The sequence below is a fragment of the Rhinatrema bivittatum genome, chromosome 4 (genome assembly GCF_901001135.1).
Source record: "Rhinatrema bivittatum chromosome 4, aRhiBiv1.1, whole genome shotgun sequence".
NCBI classification, from domain to species: Eukaryota; Metazoa; Chordata; class Amphibia; order Gymnophiona; family Rhinatrematidae; genus Rhinatrema; species Rhinatrema bivittatum.
The window spans coordinates 148594304-148612866 of record NC_042618.1 but is presented as its reverse complement, the minus strand read 5'-3'; the positions used below and the strand labels follow the sequence as shown (position 1 = coordinate 148612866).

Sequence of the window (18563 nt, the reverse complement as noted above, 5' to 3'; positions counted from 1 at the left end):
CTTTCCTACCCGAGGATCAGGCAGAAACACTCTTCCTATTGGCAAACTCGCTACATTCTCAGAAACAAGTGACAGCTCATCAGTTTCTCACTTTACTAGGCCACATGGCCTCCACGGTTCATGTCACGCCTATGGGCAGACTAGCCATGAGAATAACCCAATGGACATTGAGGTCACAATGGATACAAGCCATTCAACTACTGTCATCTCCAGTTCAAGTAACCCACCAACTACGTTCATCTCTCCTTTGGTGGATCAACAGAGACAACTTGCGCAGGGCCTACCCTTCCAACAACCAGTCCCACAGATAACTTTAACTACAGATGCATCCACCTTAGGTTGGGGAGCTCACATAGGCAGCCTCCAAACCAAAGGTTCTTGGACAAAACTCGAAGCAACATTTCAAATCAATTTCCTGGAACTTCGAGCTATATGTTATGCTCTGCATGCGTTCAAGGACTGCCTTTCATACAAGACTGTTCTGATTCAAACGGAAAATACAGTAGCCATGTGGTATCTGAACAAACAGGGAGGTACGGGTTCGTATCTCCTTTGTCAAGAAGCAGCACAGATTTGGGACTGGGCCCTGACACATTCTATGTTTCTCCGGGCCACTTATCTAGCGGGCATCCACAACATAGTTGTAGATCACCTTAGTCGTCAGTTCCAACCTCATGAATGGTCCCTGGATCTCTTAGTAGCGACCAGGATTTTTCAACGTTGGGGACAACAAACAATAGACCTCTTTGCATCACACCTGAATCACAAAGTGGACAAGTTCTGCTCTCTAAACAAATACCAGCCAGCCAAGGACGCCTTTGCTCGCCTTGGAACTCAGGTCTTCTATACGTGTATCCTCCGATACCGCTCATAACCAAAACGCTAGTGAAGCTACAACAGGACAAGGGGTCCATGATACTAATAGCCCCACATTGGCCTCGACAGATGTGGTTTCCCATACTTCTCGACCTCTCAATCGCAGAGCCAATTCGCCTGGGTGTGGCTCCCACTTTCATAACTCAAGATTAGAGCAGGTTGCGCCATCCCAACCTTCAATCCCTATCTCTGACAGCATGGATGTTGAAAGCTTGATCTTACAACCACTCAATCTTTCAACTAATGTCTTTCAAGTGCTTATAGCTGCACGTAAACCTTCCACGTGAAAGAACTATTCTTTGAAATGGAAAAATTTACTTTGTGGTGCACACAAAAGGACATTGACCCTTTCTCCTGCCCCACACCTTCTTTGCTAGACTACTTATGCCATCTTTCAGACTCTGGTCTCTAGACCTCATCAGTACGAGTACATTTAAGTGCAATCTCAGCTTACCATAACAAGATGGGAGATCACCAATATCCATACAACCTCTTGTCAGTAGATTTATGAGAGGTTTAACTCACCTTAAACCACCAATATGGCCACCAGTCACAGAATGGGACCTGAATCTAGTGATGACAAGGCTCATGCGTTCTCCTTTTGAACCCATGAATTCCTGTGATGATAAATTTCTCACATGGAAGACTATCTTCCTCATAGCCATTACATCGGCTAGAAGGGTTAGTGAGTTACAAGCACTTGTCACGTACTCACCCTATACAAAATTCCTACATGACAGAGTGGTTCTCCATACACATTCAAAATTCCTTCCCAAGGTAGTTCGGAATTCCACTTGAACCAATCCATAGTTTTGCCCACATTCTTCCCAAGACCTCACTCTCACCAAGGTGAAAGAACTTTACATACCTTGGACTGTAAACGTGCGCTAGCATATTACTTAGACCGCACTGCAGTCCACAGGAAATCCACTCAACTCTTTATTTCTTTTGATCCAAACAAACCGGGTAATCCAGTGGGCAAACACACTCTCTCCAACTGGCTAGCAGATTGCATAGAATTCTGTTATGAAAAAGCAGGCCTTCCTCTCCAAGGGCGAGTAAAGCACATTCAGTGAGAGCAATGTCAACCTCAGTAGCACACTATCGTTCAGTGCCAATTCTTGACATATGTAAAGAGGCAACATGGAGTTCTCTTCACACCTTTGCAGCTCATTACTGTTTGGACAAAGAAGGACGACAAGATTCAGCCTACGGACAATCTGTCTTAAAGATCTTGTTTCCAGTATAATCCCAACTCCTTCTACATCCAACCTGCTTTGATTTTTGGCTGCCTCATTTTTAACAATACTTCACTGTTGCTTCACTACAAAATGATTCAGCCTCTAGCTTGCTAATCACCCATATGTGAGGACTAGCATCCTGCTTGTCCTGGGATAAAACAAAATTGCTTACCTTGTAATAGGTGTTATCCCAGGACAGCAGGATGTAGTCCTCATGAAACCCACCCGCTACCCTGCGGAGTTGGGTCCGATACGTTTTATTTTATTTTTGCTAAAGCTTATTGCTACATACGAGACTGAAGGGAGACCCCTGTGGCTGATAATATCATGGCATGCTGGGCATGCTCAGTGGGCTCAGTGTGCCAGTCAAAAGTTTCTAGAAACTTTGACAGAAAGCTTTCCGTGATAGGGCTCCGTCAGTGAGGACTACATCCTGCTGTCCTGGGATAATACCTATCACAAGGTAAGCAATTTTGCTTTACAATGAGAGTTGCATATTTTTCTGACTTCTTCCCCTTCTGATATAATAATTCTTTCCCATTGAGTATGCCTTAGGCAATTATAACATTCCACATATTTTCTGATCTCAAAATAATGGTATTTTACCTAATAGCCACATTTCATCATATAACAGTAAAATGGAGCAGTGCCATTAGATTCTTTCTTTGTCACTTTTTCCACTCGGTGACAGACTTGAGGAATGTTGGTTCCCAGGGCAGGCTGGTAATTTGGCCCCCCCCCTAGTAATTCAGGGCCTTCCCCCCACCCACTCCATGACATTTCAGCACCCTATTGGTTGGCGCCCCAAGTGATTGCCCTGTTGGCCCGCCCTTTATTCCGACCCTGCTTCCACTTTTTCAGTAAAAGCAATGTGTTTGGTTTTAGTAATTTCCATTTCAATGTAATCCTGGGCTTGTTATGAAAATTGTATTGGAATGGAAGTTAGAAAACCAGGCTTAGATGTCTTTATACTTTGCTAGGTAGGCAACACTGTCTGACATCTGTGCTTGTTCTGTTTATTTATCTTGTCTCTAGGGCAATACAAATAAATGTTTGAAGATCGCTGCCTAGAAACCGTAACCATTTTATATCTAGTGGTTGTGGTTTTCATTCTTTATAGAATTTATTACTTTTATTGCCTAAAACATTGCTCAATGTTTCCTTCATAATGTCAACCAGTATGTTTGGCCTGTTTGGTATTTGATCTTATTCCCATTTTTATGGTCTTTCTCCTAAACTACAAGGATTCTACAATTCACACACTCCACTGGGATTTCACAAAGCCAAATCATTTCTTTAGAAAGATGGTACAACAGGTTCTGGGAACCAACAAAGCTGTAAAAATGTTTTGTTACACTTTAATGTGATGCCAAAGCTTTCAAAGGGCTTATTGTAGTGACTTGTCCAGTATGGTTTTCTGCTCTGGGTGGAATATACATTTTTAAATAATTAGCTCTGTTACTTACTCTGTTTATAGTTCTTGCCAAATTGTCTAAAAGGGTGCTTGTTCTTATGTTTTTTAAATTGTGGAGAATTCGGTTGTGTGTAATTATGGTCATAAACCTGTTTTTATTTAGTGCCAGCCTTTTGGTTTTTGTTTATTTTGAACAATGTGCTTATATGCATGAAATTCAGTTTTGTGCACGTGAAAATGTAAACACATGTATTGCTGAAAATTGATGGGAATGATTGTATATCTGTTTTGTCTGATGCCCAACTCAGTGTAGTTGGAGGCCTGAAATTTTGGTTTTCTTGAGAATTTAACACGGGAGTGATTTGTGAGCATACAAGAAGTGAAAACAGTAATCTTATTGTTTTGTTTTAAAAGTAGTATGAATTGAGGATGATTTTTTTTTCCTAAATTCAGGTCATAAATCTCAGAGAGAAGAATTGGATGCTATTCTTTTCATATTTGAGGTAAGAGCATTACAGCTACTAGTGGAGTACCTGAATGTAATCCGCTTTGAAGTGCCAAAAAGCGGAATATAAAAACCAGATTAAAAAAAACAAAACAAAAAACTGCTTGTGATTTTCTCAAATAAGGCAGGACATTTTTAAAAAATATTTTTGTTTGCATAAGTTCCAAGAATAAGTCCTGTAAAGCAAAGTGCAATTGAAATAAATCATCCAAAAGGGTACAAATATAGAAGAAGCAACATACAGTAAACCACAAAGACCTATGGGAAAGAGTAGACAAGTACTAGTAAATTCATAATAAAGAAATCTCAGACATGACTCCTAGTAAACAGCAAATACATAATATAGGAGGTTTAACTCTCAATTTCAAACTGTCCAAATGGAGCAGCACTTGGCCAGACCACCCCTTGTGACTTAGTACTAAGAAAAAAATCAAGCTGATTAGGCTAAAAAAAGACATATTTGACATTCTGTTATCTTATGAAGCATTTAGCAAAATAGTTAAGGAAAAACAGCCTCCATTTGAAGTACTCCTAGTCTTAAAAGTAAAAATTGCTTCCTTCTTTTTTGGGACGCAATAGCTGCATCAGGATAAATTGAAATTTTACATCCAGAAAATACCATTTCTCTATGTGTAAAAATGCCTCATCAGATCAGTTATGCCCCAAAACCAATTGAAGTATTAAAGAAGCAATTTCCACATGTTTATCTCCGGATGTCTCCAACAAGTTTGTCGAATCAAGACTATCTGGAGTGGTGAACGGTATTTTATCCTTCCTTGTAACTTTTTTTTAGGTGGTGGTAAATAGGCTTTTGCAGTGGGGGGGAGGGGGATAGACTCCCCTGGGATTTTAAGAATTTTCAACATACTCTTTTTTTTTTTTGTACATCTTCTTAGGTGATACAAATTCTACCTTTGGAAAATTGATCAGTCTTGAATTCTTTGACTTTATGCTATTCTCAAAATTCTTTAACTTATGATGTATCAAGGTGGTGATATCTTTGACCAGCATAGATTCATTGATCTGCAATTGAGTCACTTTCTGCTCAAAATAATCATTTTTTTTGTTCTTCTAAGCTCTCCTCATATAGTAGTAGTCTATTGAATTCCTGATGGCTAGAAGATATTGGAGAAAGATTTGTCCACCCAAATCTCCCAAACTTCTCCATAGCAAGTCATAATTGTTTCAAGAGAAAAAACACGAGGCCTTTCCAATGTGAATGGTACCTTTGTGCCCCTCCCCCCCCCCACTCCTTTCTTCACCAGTCCACTGGGAGTGTCTCCAATTGGTCCAGCCAGCTGTTGTGAACCCCGGCCGCGGGTTGCTGCAGCCGGGTCCCCTTACCTTCACTGGCAGGCGCCGGCTCCAGCCCTCCTCCGCGGCAGCTCGAGGCAGACCGCTCTGAGGCCCTGCCATGTCATTCTCTCCACGCGGCAGACGCCACCGACTCCTTCCTGGCACCCGCCCCTCTAGGCGCATGCGGCTAGTCCAGCCCCCAATGAGGACATCATCTTCAAGGGCTATTTAAGCCCAGTCCTCCGCACCATTCCTTGCCTTGGCAACTGGTCTGCTCCTTGGAGTATCTCTAGTTGCTGCGTTTCGGTGTTCCTGTCTGCTCCAGTTCCTGTTGTTGCTTGTTCCTGTACCCGTGGTTCCGCTTCCTTCTCCTGGTTCCTAGCCCTCGGCTTGACTTCTTGGTTCTGACTTCGGCTTGGTTTCCTGATTCTGTTGTCTGCTGCCCATCCTTACTCTTGGCGTGTTCCCGGTTCCTGCTTGTCCGCTGCCTGCCCCGACCTCTGGCCTGGTTCCTCGTGTTGCTACTTCGCTGCCTGCCCTGACTCCTGGACCGTCCTCATTCATCCGGACCTCCGCCAGCCTCGACTCAGACCTCCAAACACTGCTTCCTCTTGTGGACATCTCTACGCCAGGAGACCCTCGCCTAAGTCCTGCTGGTCCTGGTACCCAAGGGCTCAACCTGATGGGAACGAGGGTTGGTATAGGTGAAGTTCCTGTCAGGTCTCCTGGTCTTGCACCACCTCCCGGCTCCAAGGTCCACTGGGGGCCTTCCCTCAGTGGAGGTTCCAGCTCTCGTGCTGGCTCAAGGGTCCACAGCGCTAACACCACCACCCTTGAAGGTTCTGCTGGTGTTGAGCTTTCCTAAAAGAACATAAGAAATTGCCATACTGGGTCAGACCAAGGGTCCATCAAGCCCAGCATCCTGTTTCCAACAGTGGCCAATCCAGATTACAAGTACCTGGCAAGTATCCAAACACTACGTAGATCCTATGCAACTAATGCCATTAATAGCAGTGGCTATTCCCTAAGTCAACTTGATGCAGCTGTTCCGCCTGATTCCAACTGTGACCCAGCCATCTCTGCCGTCACACTGACATCATTAAGGGAAGATCATGCTAACTCTGAGCCCCCTGAGCCTCCCAGTCTTGGCTCTGCCAGGATCCTAAGACACTCTGGGCTCAACAGCACATCAAGGATAATAAAGGCCATTGGCATAACATCCCCTGATGTGCATTGAAGGGGCCTAGCTCTGGAGACCACCTACTGTTCATCAGCATGGCACATACAGTGATGAAAGACCCAGAAAGGACATCCATAGACAGCTTAGCTGGTAAAATTCACAATTCTTAATGATTCACAGTTCTTAATGAACCAGTTCATAATGATATGCCTGACATTTTGTTTTACTTTTTTTGTTTTTATTTTTTAATCTTATCTTGATTTTTATTAGACTTTCGATTGTTATTAATTTGTTACTTTTATTGTTATGTGTTAAGTTTTTTTTTTTAATAACTTTTTATTTATATTGTATTTTATATCTTCTAATTACATTTTATGTAAACTGTTGTGATAGAATACAGAGCAACGGTATATAAAACTAATGTGCCTATCTTGGTGTTTAAAGCCAATAAAGATATCCTTGCTTCATCTCTTACATACATCAGCAGCAAGTCGCTGACCACTGGGTCTGTTCCTAACTGTTTAAAGAAAGCATTAGTTAAGCAGCCAGTTATCGACCTATCTCATCTCTGCCCTTTGTGTCAAAGATCATTGAATGGGTAGTCTTACAACAACTCACTGACGTTTTAGAAGATAATGAGATTCTAAACCCACATCAGTTCGGATTTCGGCGAGCACTGAATTATTATTATTCTCACAGGACAAGCAGGATGGTTGTCCTCACAAATGGGTGACATTGAGGATGGAGCCCAACCACGGAAAACTTCTGTCAAAGTTTCTGGAACTTTGACTGGCCCCTACTGGGCATGCCCAGCACGGCACCAACCCTGCAGCCAGCAGGGGTCCCCCTTCAGTCTTCTTTTTTCCGCGCAGCAGTAGCCACGCAGTTAAGGAGCTCTCACCACATTCCTGACAGGAATTTCTTCTTGAACTTCTTTGAAGTAATATTCGCCCCACAGGTGTCCCCCCTCTATCTAAATTTAGCCTGCGGTACTTCGGTAAGTTGTTTTTGCCGTTTTTCGCCGGTTACCGTCGAGTTCGGCCCTTGCGGCCTGCTGGCCGTCGACCGTCCCGCGGCTAAATTTTTGGTCAATGGCCATGGCGTCGGGGTTCCGTCGGTGCCCAGATTTTACGCGCACCATGTCTATCACAGACCCTCATAGAGTCTGTGTATTATGTTTAGGGAGTGAGCATGATGTCCTGACTTGCACCAAATGTGCTCTTATGACACCAAAAGGTCGCAAAGCCAGAATGGAGAAGATGGGACTCCTATTCCATGCCCACACTCCGACGCCGTCCATCGCATTGACATCCTTGGAACAGGCACCGTCGAAGTCCTTCCATCGTCGGCAACCTCCCGGTGACCGTCTGCCATCGACGTCTCCACGGCCATAGACTCCCGTCCCTTCCCCCAAGGACCGTGGGGATTGGAGGGAAAAACATCGACATCGCAAGTCTCGGACCGTCGAGGAATCAAAGTCATCGACCTCGGTACCGTCCGAGCCTCCACCGAAGAAGTCTCGATCAGAAGCGGCACCGTCCACTTCTGTTTCTGAGACATTGAGGCAACCCTCACCCCATTGGGGTTTGGGAGCCGCGATTCCACCGGTGACGGTGGTCCCTCCGGCTCAGCCTCCCTCTTTCCCGGAGCCGGGTATTGTTACCCCAGGTCTCCGGGAAGAACTGGACTGGCTGGTCCAGGAGGCCATCGACAAAGCGATGCAACGGTTCCAGACTCCTTTGGCACCGACTCTGCCGCCGAGAGTGGAACCAGTCACCGACCCGATTCCAGCAGCGCTGGCACCGCTGCTCGCCCGGATGGAAGCGCTCATGACCTCCCTTCCACCGGTGATACCTGGGTCACCGACAGCACCGGTGCGCTCCCCGATGCCAAATTCATCGGGTGCAGAAACACGTATCGAATTCCTCCTTCGGGAGTGGTTCCATCGATGCCATGTCGTCCCTCGCCACCGATACATTCCTCCGGGGAGATACGCACATCGGCTCCATCGATGCCTCCGATGCCGGCACCGATGCCTCCAAGGGTATTTTCGATGCCCCCAGTGATTCCTTCTGGTTTCTCCGAGCCTCAACCGGGACCTTCAGGTATCCAACCCCCTCGTGGTCCTACAGGTCAGCAACCTGACCCTTATGACACCTGGGGTGATGATCCTTCTACAGATACCGATGATTTACCTTCACCACCCTCTCCTGCAGAAAGCGTTCTCCCCCCGAGGACCTCTCTTTCACTAACTTTGTGAAGGAAATGTCGGAATTAGTCCCTTTTCAGCTTCAGTCTGAGCAAGATGACAGACACCAAATGATGGAGTTACTCCAATTTCTGGATGCCCCAAAAGTCATCACTTCCATTCCAATTCATCAGGTTTTTCTGGACCTTCTGAAAAAGAATTGGGAAACTCCTGGATCTGTTGCCCCAGTAAACAAAAAAGCTGACTCTACTTACCTTGTACAGTCAGCACCTGGCTTTCAAAAACCTCAGCTAGACCACCACTCTGTCGTGGTAGAGTCAGCTCAAAAGAAAGCTAAAAGAACAAAGCCATACTCATCCATACCTCCTACTAAGGAGAACAAGTTCTTAGATAGTATAGGCAGAAAAGTTTACCAAGGGGCCATGCTCATTTCCAGAATAGCTTCTTACCAGCTGTATATGACCCAATACAACAGGGTCATTTTTAAGCAGCTACAAGAATTTTCAGATACTTTACCAGAACAATTCCAACAACACCTTCAAAACCTCGTACTTAAAAGATTTGAAGCTGGAAAGCATGAGATAAGAACATCTTATGACATCTTCGATGCTTCCACTAGGCTGTCTGCTACAGCCATCTCAGCAAGACGCTGGGCTTGGCTTAAGTCTTCTGACCTTCGCCCGGAGGTTCAGGACAGGTTCTCCGACCTGCCCTGTTTAGGGGATAATTTGTTTGGTGAGCAAATTCACCAAATAGTTGCTGAATTAAAGGATCATCATGAGACCCTTAAACAGCTCTCATCGATTCCTTCTGACTTCCCTTCTAAACAACCATTTAAGAGGGAACCTAAAAAGTCATTCTTCCGTCCACGGAAGTATTATCCCCCACACACCAAGTCCAGGTCAACGAGGCCGTATCAAAAGCCTCAGCCTCGACAACCTCGAAAGCAAAAGCCCACAACAGCTCTGCAACCAGGCCCTGCGTCGGGGTTTTTACTTTCACTTAGAGAGCAGATGCCTAATCCCTCTACCAAACATACCAGTAGGAGGTCGACTAAGCCACTTTACAGAAAAATGGCATCACATCACCACAGATCAACGGGTGCTAGCGATAATTGCACAAGGTTACCATCTCAACTTCCTGACTCTTCCTGCGGACTCTCCACCTCTGCAAGCGTGGAGACTTACCGACCACTCTGTTCTTCTAGAGCAGGAAGTTTCCCTTCTCCTCCAGTCCAACGCTATAGAACCTGTTTCTCTCTCGCAACAAGGACTAGGGTTCTATTCCAGGTACTTTCTGATCCCAAAAAAGTCAGGAGGACTTTGACCAATCCTGGACCTACGGGCCCTCAACAAGTGCCTTCACAGAGTGAAGTTCAAGATGGTAACCCTGGGCTCGCTTCTCCCTCTGCTGCAAAGAGAGGACTGGCTCTGCTCTCTAGACCTCAAAGACGCTTATACCCACATTGCGATAACTCAGTCTCATCGCAAATACCTCCGTTTTCTAGTAGGCCGAAACCGCTATCAATACCGAGTGCTCCCATTTGGTCTAGCATCTGCACCGCGAGTCTTCACCAAATGTCTCGTAGTGGTTGCAGCGTTCCTCAGGAAAGAAGGCGTCCATGTCTACCCCTACTTGGACGATTGGTTGATCAGGGCCACAACCCAGCAAATCGCTCGGTCTTCCCTGACCCTAACAATTCGAACTCTAATTTCTCTAGGATTTCTTGTCAACTACGAGAATTCCTACTTACTCCCATCTCAAACCTTATCCTTCATTGGAGCAGACTTGGACACCTTACAGGCAAAAGCCTTCTTTCCTCATCAACGGGTTCAAACCCTTGTGTCCCTAGCTTGCCAGTTGCAGTCTCAACCCACAGCAACAGCTCGCCAATTCCTCATTCTGCTGGGACACATGGCCTCCTCAGTTTATGTGACTCCAATGGCCCGTCTAGCCATGAGAGTCATGCAATGGACTCTGAAATCACAATGGATTCAAGCCACTCAGCCTCTGTCGACCATTGTCCGCGTCACCAACGCGCTCCGTCTGTCTCTTGCCTGGTGGAAAAATCAATCCAACCTCCTACAGGGCTTGCCCTTTCACCCACCAGATCCTCAAATAATTCTCACCACCGATGCTTCCAACGTCGGCTGGGGAGCCCATATAAACGGTCCTCAAACGCAAGGATTCTGGTCTCCAGAGGAAGCCAAACACCAGATAAATTTCCTGGAGCTTCGAGCAATCCGGTATGCTCTCAGAGCCTTTCAAGATTGCCTATCAAATCACATAATCTTGATTCAGACAGACAACCAGGTGGCCATGTGGTACATCAACAAGCAGGGAGGCACAGGCTTCTTCCTTCTGTGTCAGGAAACTGCGCAGATTTGGGCAGAAGCCCTCTCCCGTTCCATGTACCTCAGGGCCACCTACTTGCCGGGGGTAGAAAATGTCTTGGCAGACCGACTGAGCCGTGTCTTCCAACCGCACGAGTGGTCACTCAATCCCTTAGTAGCAACCTCTCTTTTCCAGAAATGGGGTTATCCCCACATAGACCTCTTTGTGCCCCTCAGATCCACAAAGTGGCCAATTACTGTTCTCTCATTCGGACTCAGCACTCTCTGCCCAGGGATGCATTCTCCCTCCCGTGGACAACCGGTCTGCTTTATGCATTCCCTCCACTTCCTCTTCTGTCGAAGACTCTTGTGAAGCTACGTCAGGACAAGGGAACCATGATCCTGATAGCACCTCACTGGCCACGCCAAGTGTGGTTTCCCATACTCCAGGATCTCTCCATCCGCAGACACATTCCCTTGGGAAAGGACCCGCATCTGATCACTCAAAGCGACGGATGCCTCCTCCATCCCAATCTCCAAGCCTTGTCCCTGACGGCATGGATGTTGAAAGGTTAGTCCTTCAACCACTTAACCTATCGGATTCAGTCTCTCGTGTCCTCATCGCTTCACGAAAGCCTTCCACAAGAAAATCTTACTCCTATAAATGGAAAAGGTACACATCATGGTGCACTTCTCAGTCCCTTGATCCCCTTTCCTGTCCAATTCCTAAATTTTTGGACTATCTTTGGCATTTGTCAGAATCAGGTCTAAAGACCTCTTCTATTAGAATGCATGTCAGTGCAGTAGCCGCCTTCCATAAAGGTATCGGGGGTGTCCCTATATCAGTACAACCCCTTGTAACACGTTTTCTTAAAGGCTTGCTCCATTTGAAGCCACCTTTACGTCCTCCGGCCCCAGCTTGGGACCTTAATCTGGTTCTTGGTCGTCTTATGAAACCACCCTTCGAACCTCTTCACTCCTGTGACCTTAAATATCTCACATGGAAAGTGATTTTCCTTTTGGCTATCATTTCAGCTCGCAGGGTTAGTGAGTTACAGGCCCTAGTTACCTATCCGCCTTACACTAAACTCCTGCAGGACCGGGCGGTACTCTGCACTCACCCTAAATTCTTACCTAAGGTAGTTTCGGAGTTTCATATTAATCAATCCATTTTACTACCTATTTTCTTTCCCAGGCCCCACTCCAGCTCCGGGGAACAGACTCTGCATACCGTTGACTGTAAATGAGCTCTAGCTTTCTATCTAGACCGTACAGTTGCCCACAGGAAGAGCACTCAATTATTCGTCTCTTTCCATCCTAACAAGTTAGGGCAACCGGTGGGTAAACAGGCTCTTTCCTCCTGGTTGGCAGACTGCATCTCTTTCTGCTATCAGCAAGCTGGCATTCCCTTTCAAGACCGTGTTAAGGCACACTCTGTGAGGGCCATGGCGACTTCAGTAGCACACCTTCGATCGGTGCCGCTTCCTGACATCTGCAGGGCTGCTACCTGGAGTTCTCTCCATACATTTGCAGCCCACTACTGTTTGGACAAAGCTGGAAGACAGGATTCCATCTTCGGCCAATCTGTCTTGCGTAACCTTTTTCCAACATGACGTACCAACACCCTTCCGCCTACCCGGTGGGGTGCGGATGTCCTCTACCAAACTTCACCCCAGTTGTTGTGCCTGTTGCACGCCGTTGGGTACTTGTGGTGCACGTTCGGACATCCTCAGCTCGGTACTCACCCATTTGTGAGGACAACCATCCTGCTTGTCCTGTGAGAAAGCAAATGTTGCTTACCTGATGTAACAGGTGTTCTCACAGGACAGCAGAATGTTAGTCCTCACAAAACCCGCCCGCCACCCCGCGGTGTTGGGTTCGTTTTTCTTATTTTATTTTTCGGCACTGCCTGTAGCTTTGAAACAAGACTGAAGGGGGACCCCTGCTGGCTGCAGGGTTGGTGCCGTGCTGGGCATGCCCAGTAGGGGCCAGTCAAAGTTCCAGAAACTTTGACAGAAGTTTTCCGTGGTTGGGCTCCATCCTCGATGTCACCCATTTGTGAGGACTAACATCCTGCTGTCCTGTGAGAACACCTGTTACATCAGGTAAGCAACATTTGCTATCTCCTTGATTGATACTATTAAATGTGGCCTTGACAGTGGTCACCAGTATCTTTTGGTGTCTCTGGACATATAATCAGCCTTTGACACAGTCTATATGAGATTTTGCTTTTCCGCCTTCGCAATTGTGGCATTGCCAGTTCTGTTCTACAGTGGTTTTCTGACTATCGTAAAGACTGAACTCAGTCAATTAAATGTAATCATCAGCAATCTGAAGTTCATCATTTAAAGTCTGGCGTTCCACAAGGCTCTGTCTTATCCAACATGCTCTTTAATGTTTATCTTGCTCCCATCACTAAACTTCTTGCAAGCATCACTGATGGATTTAAAATGTATGCAGATGATATTCAGTTTATTATCAAAGTACAAACTCCCTGGCAAAAAACTTTAGATCATTTTCAGATCTGTTTGTCTTCTATAAAACAATGGTTACACTAGAACAAATTATCACTTAATACACACTGAACACATAACAGTCACAGGGTTAACCCCACCCCCAACCCTCAGTAATGGGTATAAAGCAGAATTAGAACATTCCCCATACAACTCACCATACAAAAAAGATATTCTAGTGTTCTCAATAACAGCAACACAAACTCCCTCTACTACTAGGTGCAATAGCCCTACTTATAAAAAGACCACCAATGCATGTCCAGTTGAGAAAACACAACAAATAAAATGAGGTATTTTATGTGCCTACATGCTAGTTAAATATCTCACCTTGGTCATACACACAAGATCGACCTTCACCAAGTACAGAAAGACCAAAAATTGGAGGAAGTGACGTCACCTTACCCGAATGGCGGCATGAGGCGCAAACTCCCCACTCATCAAGAAATAAATCCCCCTCTAAGTGCACCATTCGTGAGTCTTTTGTTCCTTAAATCACAGGAAATACAAGAACAGCTGCAGAGATGTCGGTAAGGAAGAAAATCGCGGATCTCTGCCAGTTTTCTTTCGAGGTGGAACACGATAAGCGCAAGGAAGGCCTTGTAGAAACCAGGCAGGGAGAGGCCGCGATCGCAGAGTGCCCCGAACGCCAGCGAGCAAGCTCTCCGGCAGCAGGAGGAGGCGCGGTGGACCCTGAGATATCTAGAGCAGATTTCCAGGCAGTATGGGAGCACTCAAGACTGAATTTCAGCAACTAGCAGTTGATCTGCGGTGCGAGCATGAGGAGCTGGGAGAGCGGGTGGCCTCTGTGGAGAGCCAGGTGACAGAGCAGGAGACAGCTTTAAAGGCAGCGAGCTCCGAAATCACTATGCTCAAACAAAAACAAGAGGATCAAAATATGGCTTGAGAACCTGGAGAATAAGTCGTGGAGGGGAAACTTGCGCTTTTGCGGGATCCCAGAGGGAGACGCAAATGTGGACTGCGCTAAAGTGGTGAAGGATATTTGTCTGCTGATCCTTCAGGAAGATCAGGCAGCAGAACCACAGGAGGCACGCAAAATCAATCTAGACATAGCACACTGATCACTGGCTAAGCCGAGGGACAATGTCCCCAGAGACATTGTAGTAAGTTTTCATGAATTTCAACTCAAGGAAAAAATATTGCGGTGCATGAGGAGACTTACTGATTTTCAATGGCATGGCAACAGAGTTGAAATTTTCTGAGATCTGTCCCACATAACCATACAGAAACTGAGGGTATTTCGGGACTTACTTAAAGTGTAAGTCCTGAAATACACTTACTTCAAGTGTAAGTGTATATCTGGGGAACACAGATATAAATGGCTTTTCCCATTCGGCCTGCAATTCACCATTAACGGAATCACTTCAAGAGTGCAGACAATGGAGGAGGTGACAACTATCATGCAAGCAGCTGGGATTTTGAAAGAAGCGATGCAACACCTTAAAAAGCCAGAGCAGATCGGATTTTCACAAGCAGCTCAGCAAAGATGGCAGAGAGTACCACATGGCGGCAAACGCTTGCGACGCCATTTAGGAGGAGAGATGAGCACTAGAAGAGCGGACACCTGAGACAATGCAGTCTGGGTTTACATAATTTTTGCTGTTGGTTTGGCAGCGTGTAGATGGAGTGTAGAGACTGCGGACTTCACCATGAATTTTTATCACACTGGATGCGAATGATCAGATTAATCACGTTGCCAGTATCCTGTGGGAGTCTCATTTTGCTTTTGGAGCAACTGGTTTAACTAAGACATTGTTTGAAGGGGGGATGTTTTGTTTGCATTTGTTTCAATATAAGGGGGAGGCCACATGTGGCTATGAGATGGGTGTCTATATTCCTTGGAGAGCTGGGGGGGGGGGGGGAGTTGGGAGGGTACTGGGGTGAGAAGGGGGGGGGAGTTGGGAGGGTACTGGGGTGAGAAGGTGGGAGGGGGAGTTGGGGGGCTTCATGGGTGTAAGCGGTTGGAGCAGTGTTTACCTGATGTATGTGGTTTAACAGTTTATTTACTGATGGACAATGGTAGATGGCAGAGAGTACAACATCTGCCATCTACCAATTGTCCATCAGATGGGGGTGGATAATTACATGCCTAACACTTTTTTGGAGTTGTAGTGCACTAAGTCCAGGTTGTCTAGATTAATATGGCAGGCACGCTTAAACTGATGTCCTGGAACATTAAGGGGTTAAATACATACCATAAAAGGAAAAGATTATTACAGGATGCTCTTAATGCCAAAGTGGATATATTACATTTAAAAACAAGGTATGAAAGGTTATTAGCATCACACAATTTTCCTATACAGTATTCGCAGCAGCCACAAGCAAGGGCAAATATAGCGGGGTGAGAATTTTTTTCTCCAAAAATTTGACAGTGGACATGCATTCTGTGATCAGGAACCAGGAAGGTAGATATCTTATTTATTTGAGCATTTTTATATACCGAGCTACGTTGCGAACATCACTTCGGTTTACAGGTATCTACTTCTCAAAATAAAAATAGGTACACAGGAATATACATTAGTGAATATATATGCCCCCAGTGCTGGACAAGGATCCTTTGTAAATAAGGTTTCTGAGGTCATGCAACAATGGGCAGAGGGATCATTGATTGTGGGAGGAGATTATAATCTAACCTTGTACCCATATTTAGATAACAGTACAAGAATTGCAACTCAATCCAAGGCGCACAGGAAATGTTTGAAAGCGTTTATGCGAGACTGGAACCTTGTTGATATCTGGCGCCACCTCCACGCTTCAGAACGGGATTATACTTTTTACTCTCAGGTTCATGGGACGTATTCTAGGATAGATATGTTCTTAGTACATAAAGCACTGATTAATTATGTACAAGACGCTAACATAGATGTGCTTACTTTGTCAGATCTCGCCGCTATTCGGCTTTCCTTGAAAGACCTGGGAGGTCATGGGGGTGAGAGGTATTGGCGGCTTAATGAAAGTTTGCTTGAAGACACCCAGTATGAAATACAACCCAAAAAAGAAATGGAACAATATCTAGTGGAGAATGATGCTGGGGATGTATCTCCCAATACCTTCTGGGATTGTTTTAAAGTAGTAACCAGAGGCAAGCTTATTGCTAGGGCTGCATTTGTAAAAAAGGAGAGAGCGAGTCAAAGATTTAACATCTTGCGACAATTAGGAGCCTTGGAAATTAGGAATAAGCGAGGATCAGACCCACTAATGCGCTCACAAATGGCAAAGCTATGGGCTGACCTAGATAAGTTAATTTGGGGAATATCGCTCATCAATTAGACAAAGTGAAAAAGAATTTTATGAGGGTGGTAAGGCGGAAAGGCTACTAGCTCACTGCCTCAAAGCTAGGCTGAATCTTCACCAAATACTAAAAATCAAAAACGAGATGGGGGAAATAGTCTCAGAGAGACTGCTGCTATCAGAGAAAGATTCATTCAGTTTTTTCAAACATTGTACTCTAGGAGAACAGATATCTCGCAAGAGAAAATACGGGATTACTTAACAGATATTGACCTTCCACAACTGCAGGCCTCACAGCATGACATTTTAAATAAAGATATATATATATTTATTTATTTATTTAAAATTTTTTATATACCGATACTCGTTAAAGAAACATCACATCAGTTCAGGGCTCATGATTGCAGGCTTCTGGAAGGAATGTTGGTGCATGGCCTCTGTACCATCCCTGGGTAATTGTGAATGAAGGTTCATAGCACCAAATCCAAGCCCTGGTTCCAGTTGAGCTGGAAGTACTAAGGAGCAAGAGGAAACCACTAGGTCTAAATAAGCATTGGATGTGCCAGGTTCAAAGTTGAACCTGGCACATCCTGTAGCTCAAAGTTGAATTAAATTGAATAAATGGTTTAGAAGTAATTAGAGAGTGGAGGGAGGACAGACCCAATCCTATAAGGCCAGTTTCCCTGTAAGAAGAAGTCGTTAAGGCAGTTAGTATAGCTGGGTTTTAAAAAGGTTTGGACAAACTCCTGGAGGAAAAGTCAATAAATTGCTATTGACCAAGTAGACTTAAGGAATAGCCACTATTTATCACTGTGCGGTAGCAGAATGGATCTATTTACTGTTTGGGATCTTGCCAGGGTCTTGTGACCTGGATTGGCCACTGCTGGAAACAGAATACTCGGCTTGATGGACCCTTGGTCTGACCCAGTATGGCTAGTATTTATGTTTGTAAACCAGTTGAAAAAGTATATCAGTTAGCTGTTGAAAAGATGTTAAAGTACAAAAGAAAATGGGCACAAACAATTTCTGTCATCAAACTTGAACAAGAGTTTTGAAGAATATAATGAATAAGTGTGCGAGAGAAGCAACAGAATTTGCAGAACAAAAGAAAAATTTCTTTAAAGAGTTGGACCAGCAAATAAAGAAAGCAAGTGGAAAATGCACAAATATAATGGAAAAAGAATTGAACAGCCACATGCAAATGAACTCCTGACACAGGAACAGTTAAAGAGAGGGGAACTTAAACCTAAAGATAAGGTTGGTTTCTGCACTATAAGATGATAGGCTTATGTACAAGATTGTTCACAACAAGCATAGAAAAAACTGGAGAAACAGATAAATGCAGATTCTGATGTCAGAAGGGTTGTATACAGAGAGGCACAATAAAGGGCCGATGCAATTATGTAAGCAGAAAGCGGGTGCTGACTATCGGCGGCCGTTTTCATTACTGGCAGATGCCAGTAATGAAAACTGATGCAGAGTTTACCGACGTCGGTCTTCGTAACTCGGAGGTCTGCGAGTTATTTTATTTTATTTTTTTTTTACTTTAAAAAAAGAAGTACAGAAAAGCAGTTTTTTCTGCTTTTCTGTACTTCTTTTCAATGCACTCAGCTATTAATGCCTACTCGAGGCAGGCGTTAATATCTGAGCGATAAATGTACGTCTGAGGCGCACATTTATCTTTCGGAGTGAATAATAGGCTCATTCACAAGCATTTGCACGTGATGAGCGCTATCTCATTCACTCC

At 45.0% G+C, this 18563-nt stretch overlaps 1 protein-coding gene across 6 annotated transcripts in view; it reads left to right on the top strand.

The window, feature by feature from the left end:
* The window catches only part of RALGAPA1 (Ral GTPase activating protein catalytic alpha subunit 1), a 647855-nt gene that overhangs the window by 47247 nt on the left and 582045 nt on the right, over positions 1-18563 (top strand). For all 6 annotated transcript variants that reach the window (XM_029598964.1, XM_029598967.1, XM_029598968.1 and 3 more), the window contains exon 3: positions 3985-4034. In XM_029598964.1, the coding sequence (XP_029454824.1) occupies positions 3985-4034 (50 nt within the window). The remainder of the gene's footprint in view (positions 1-3984; positions 4035-18563) is intronic.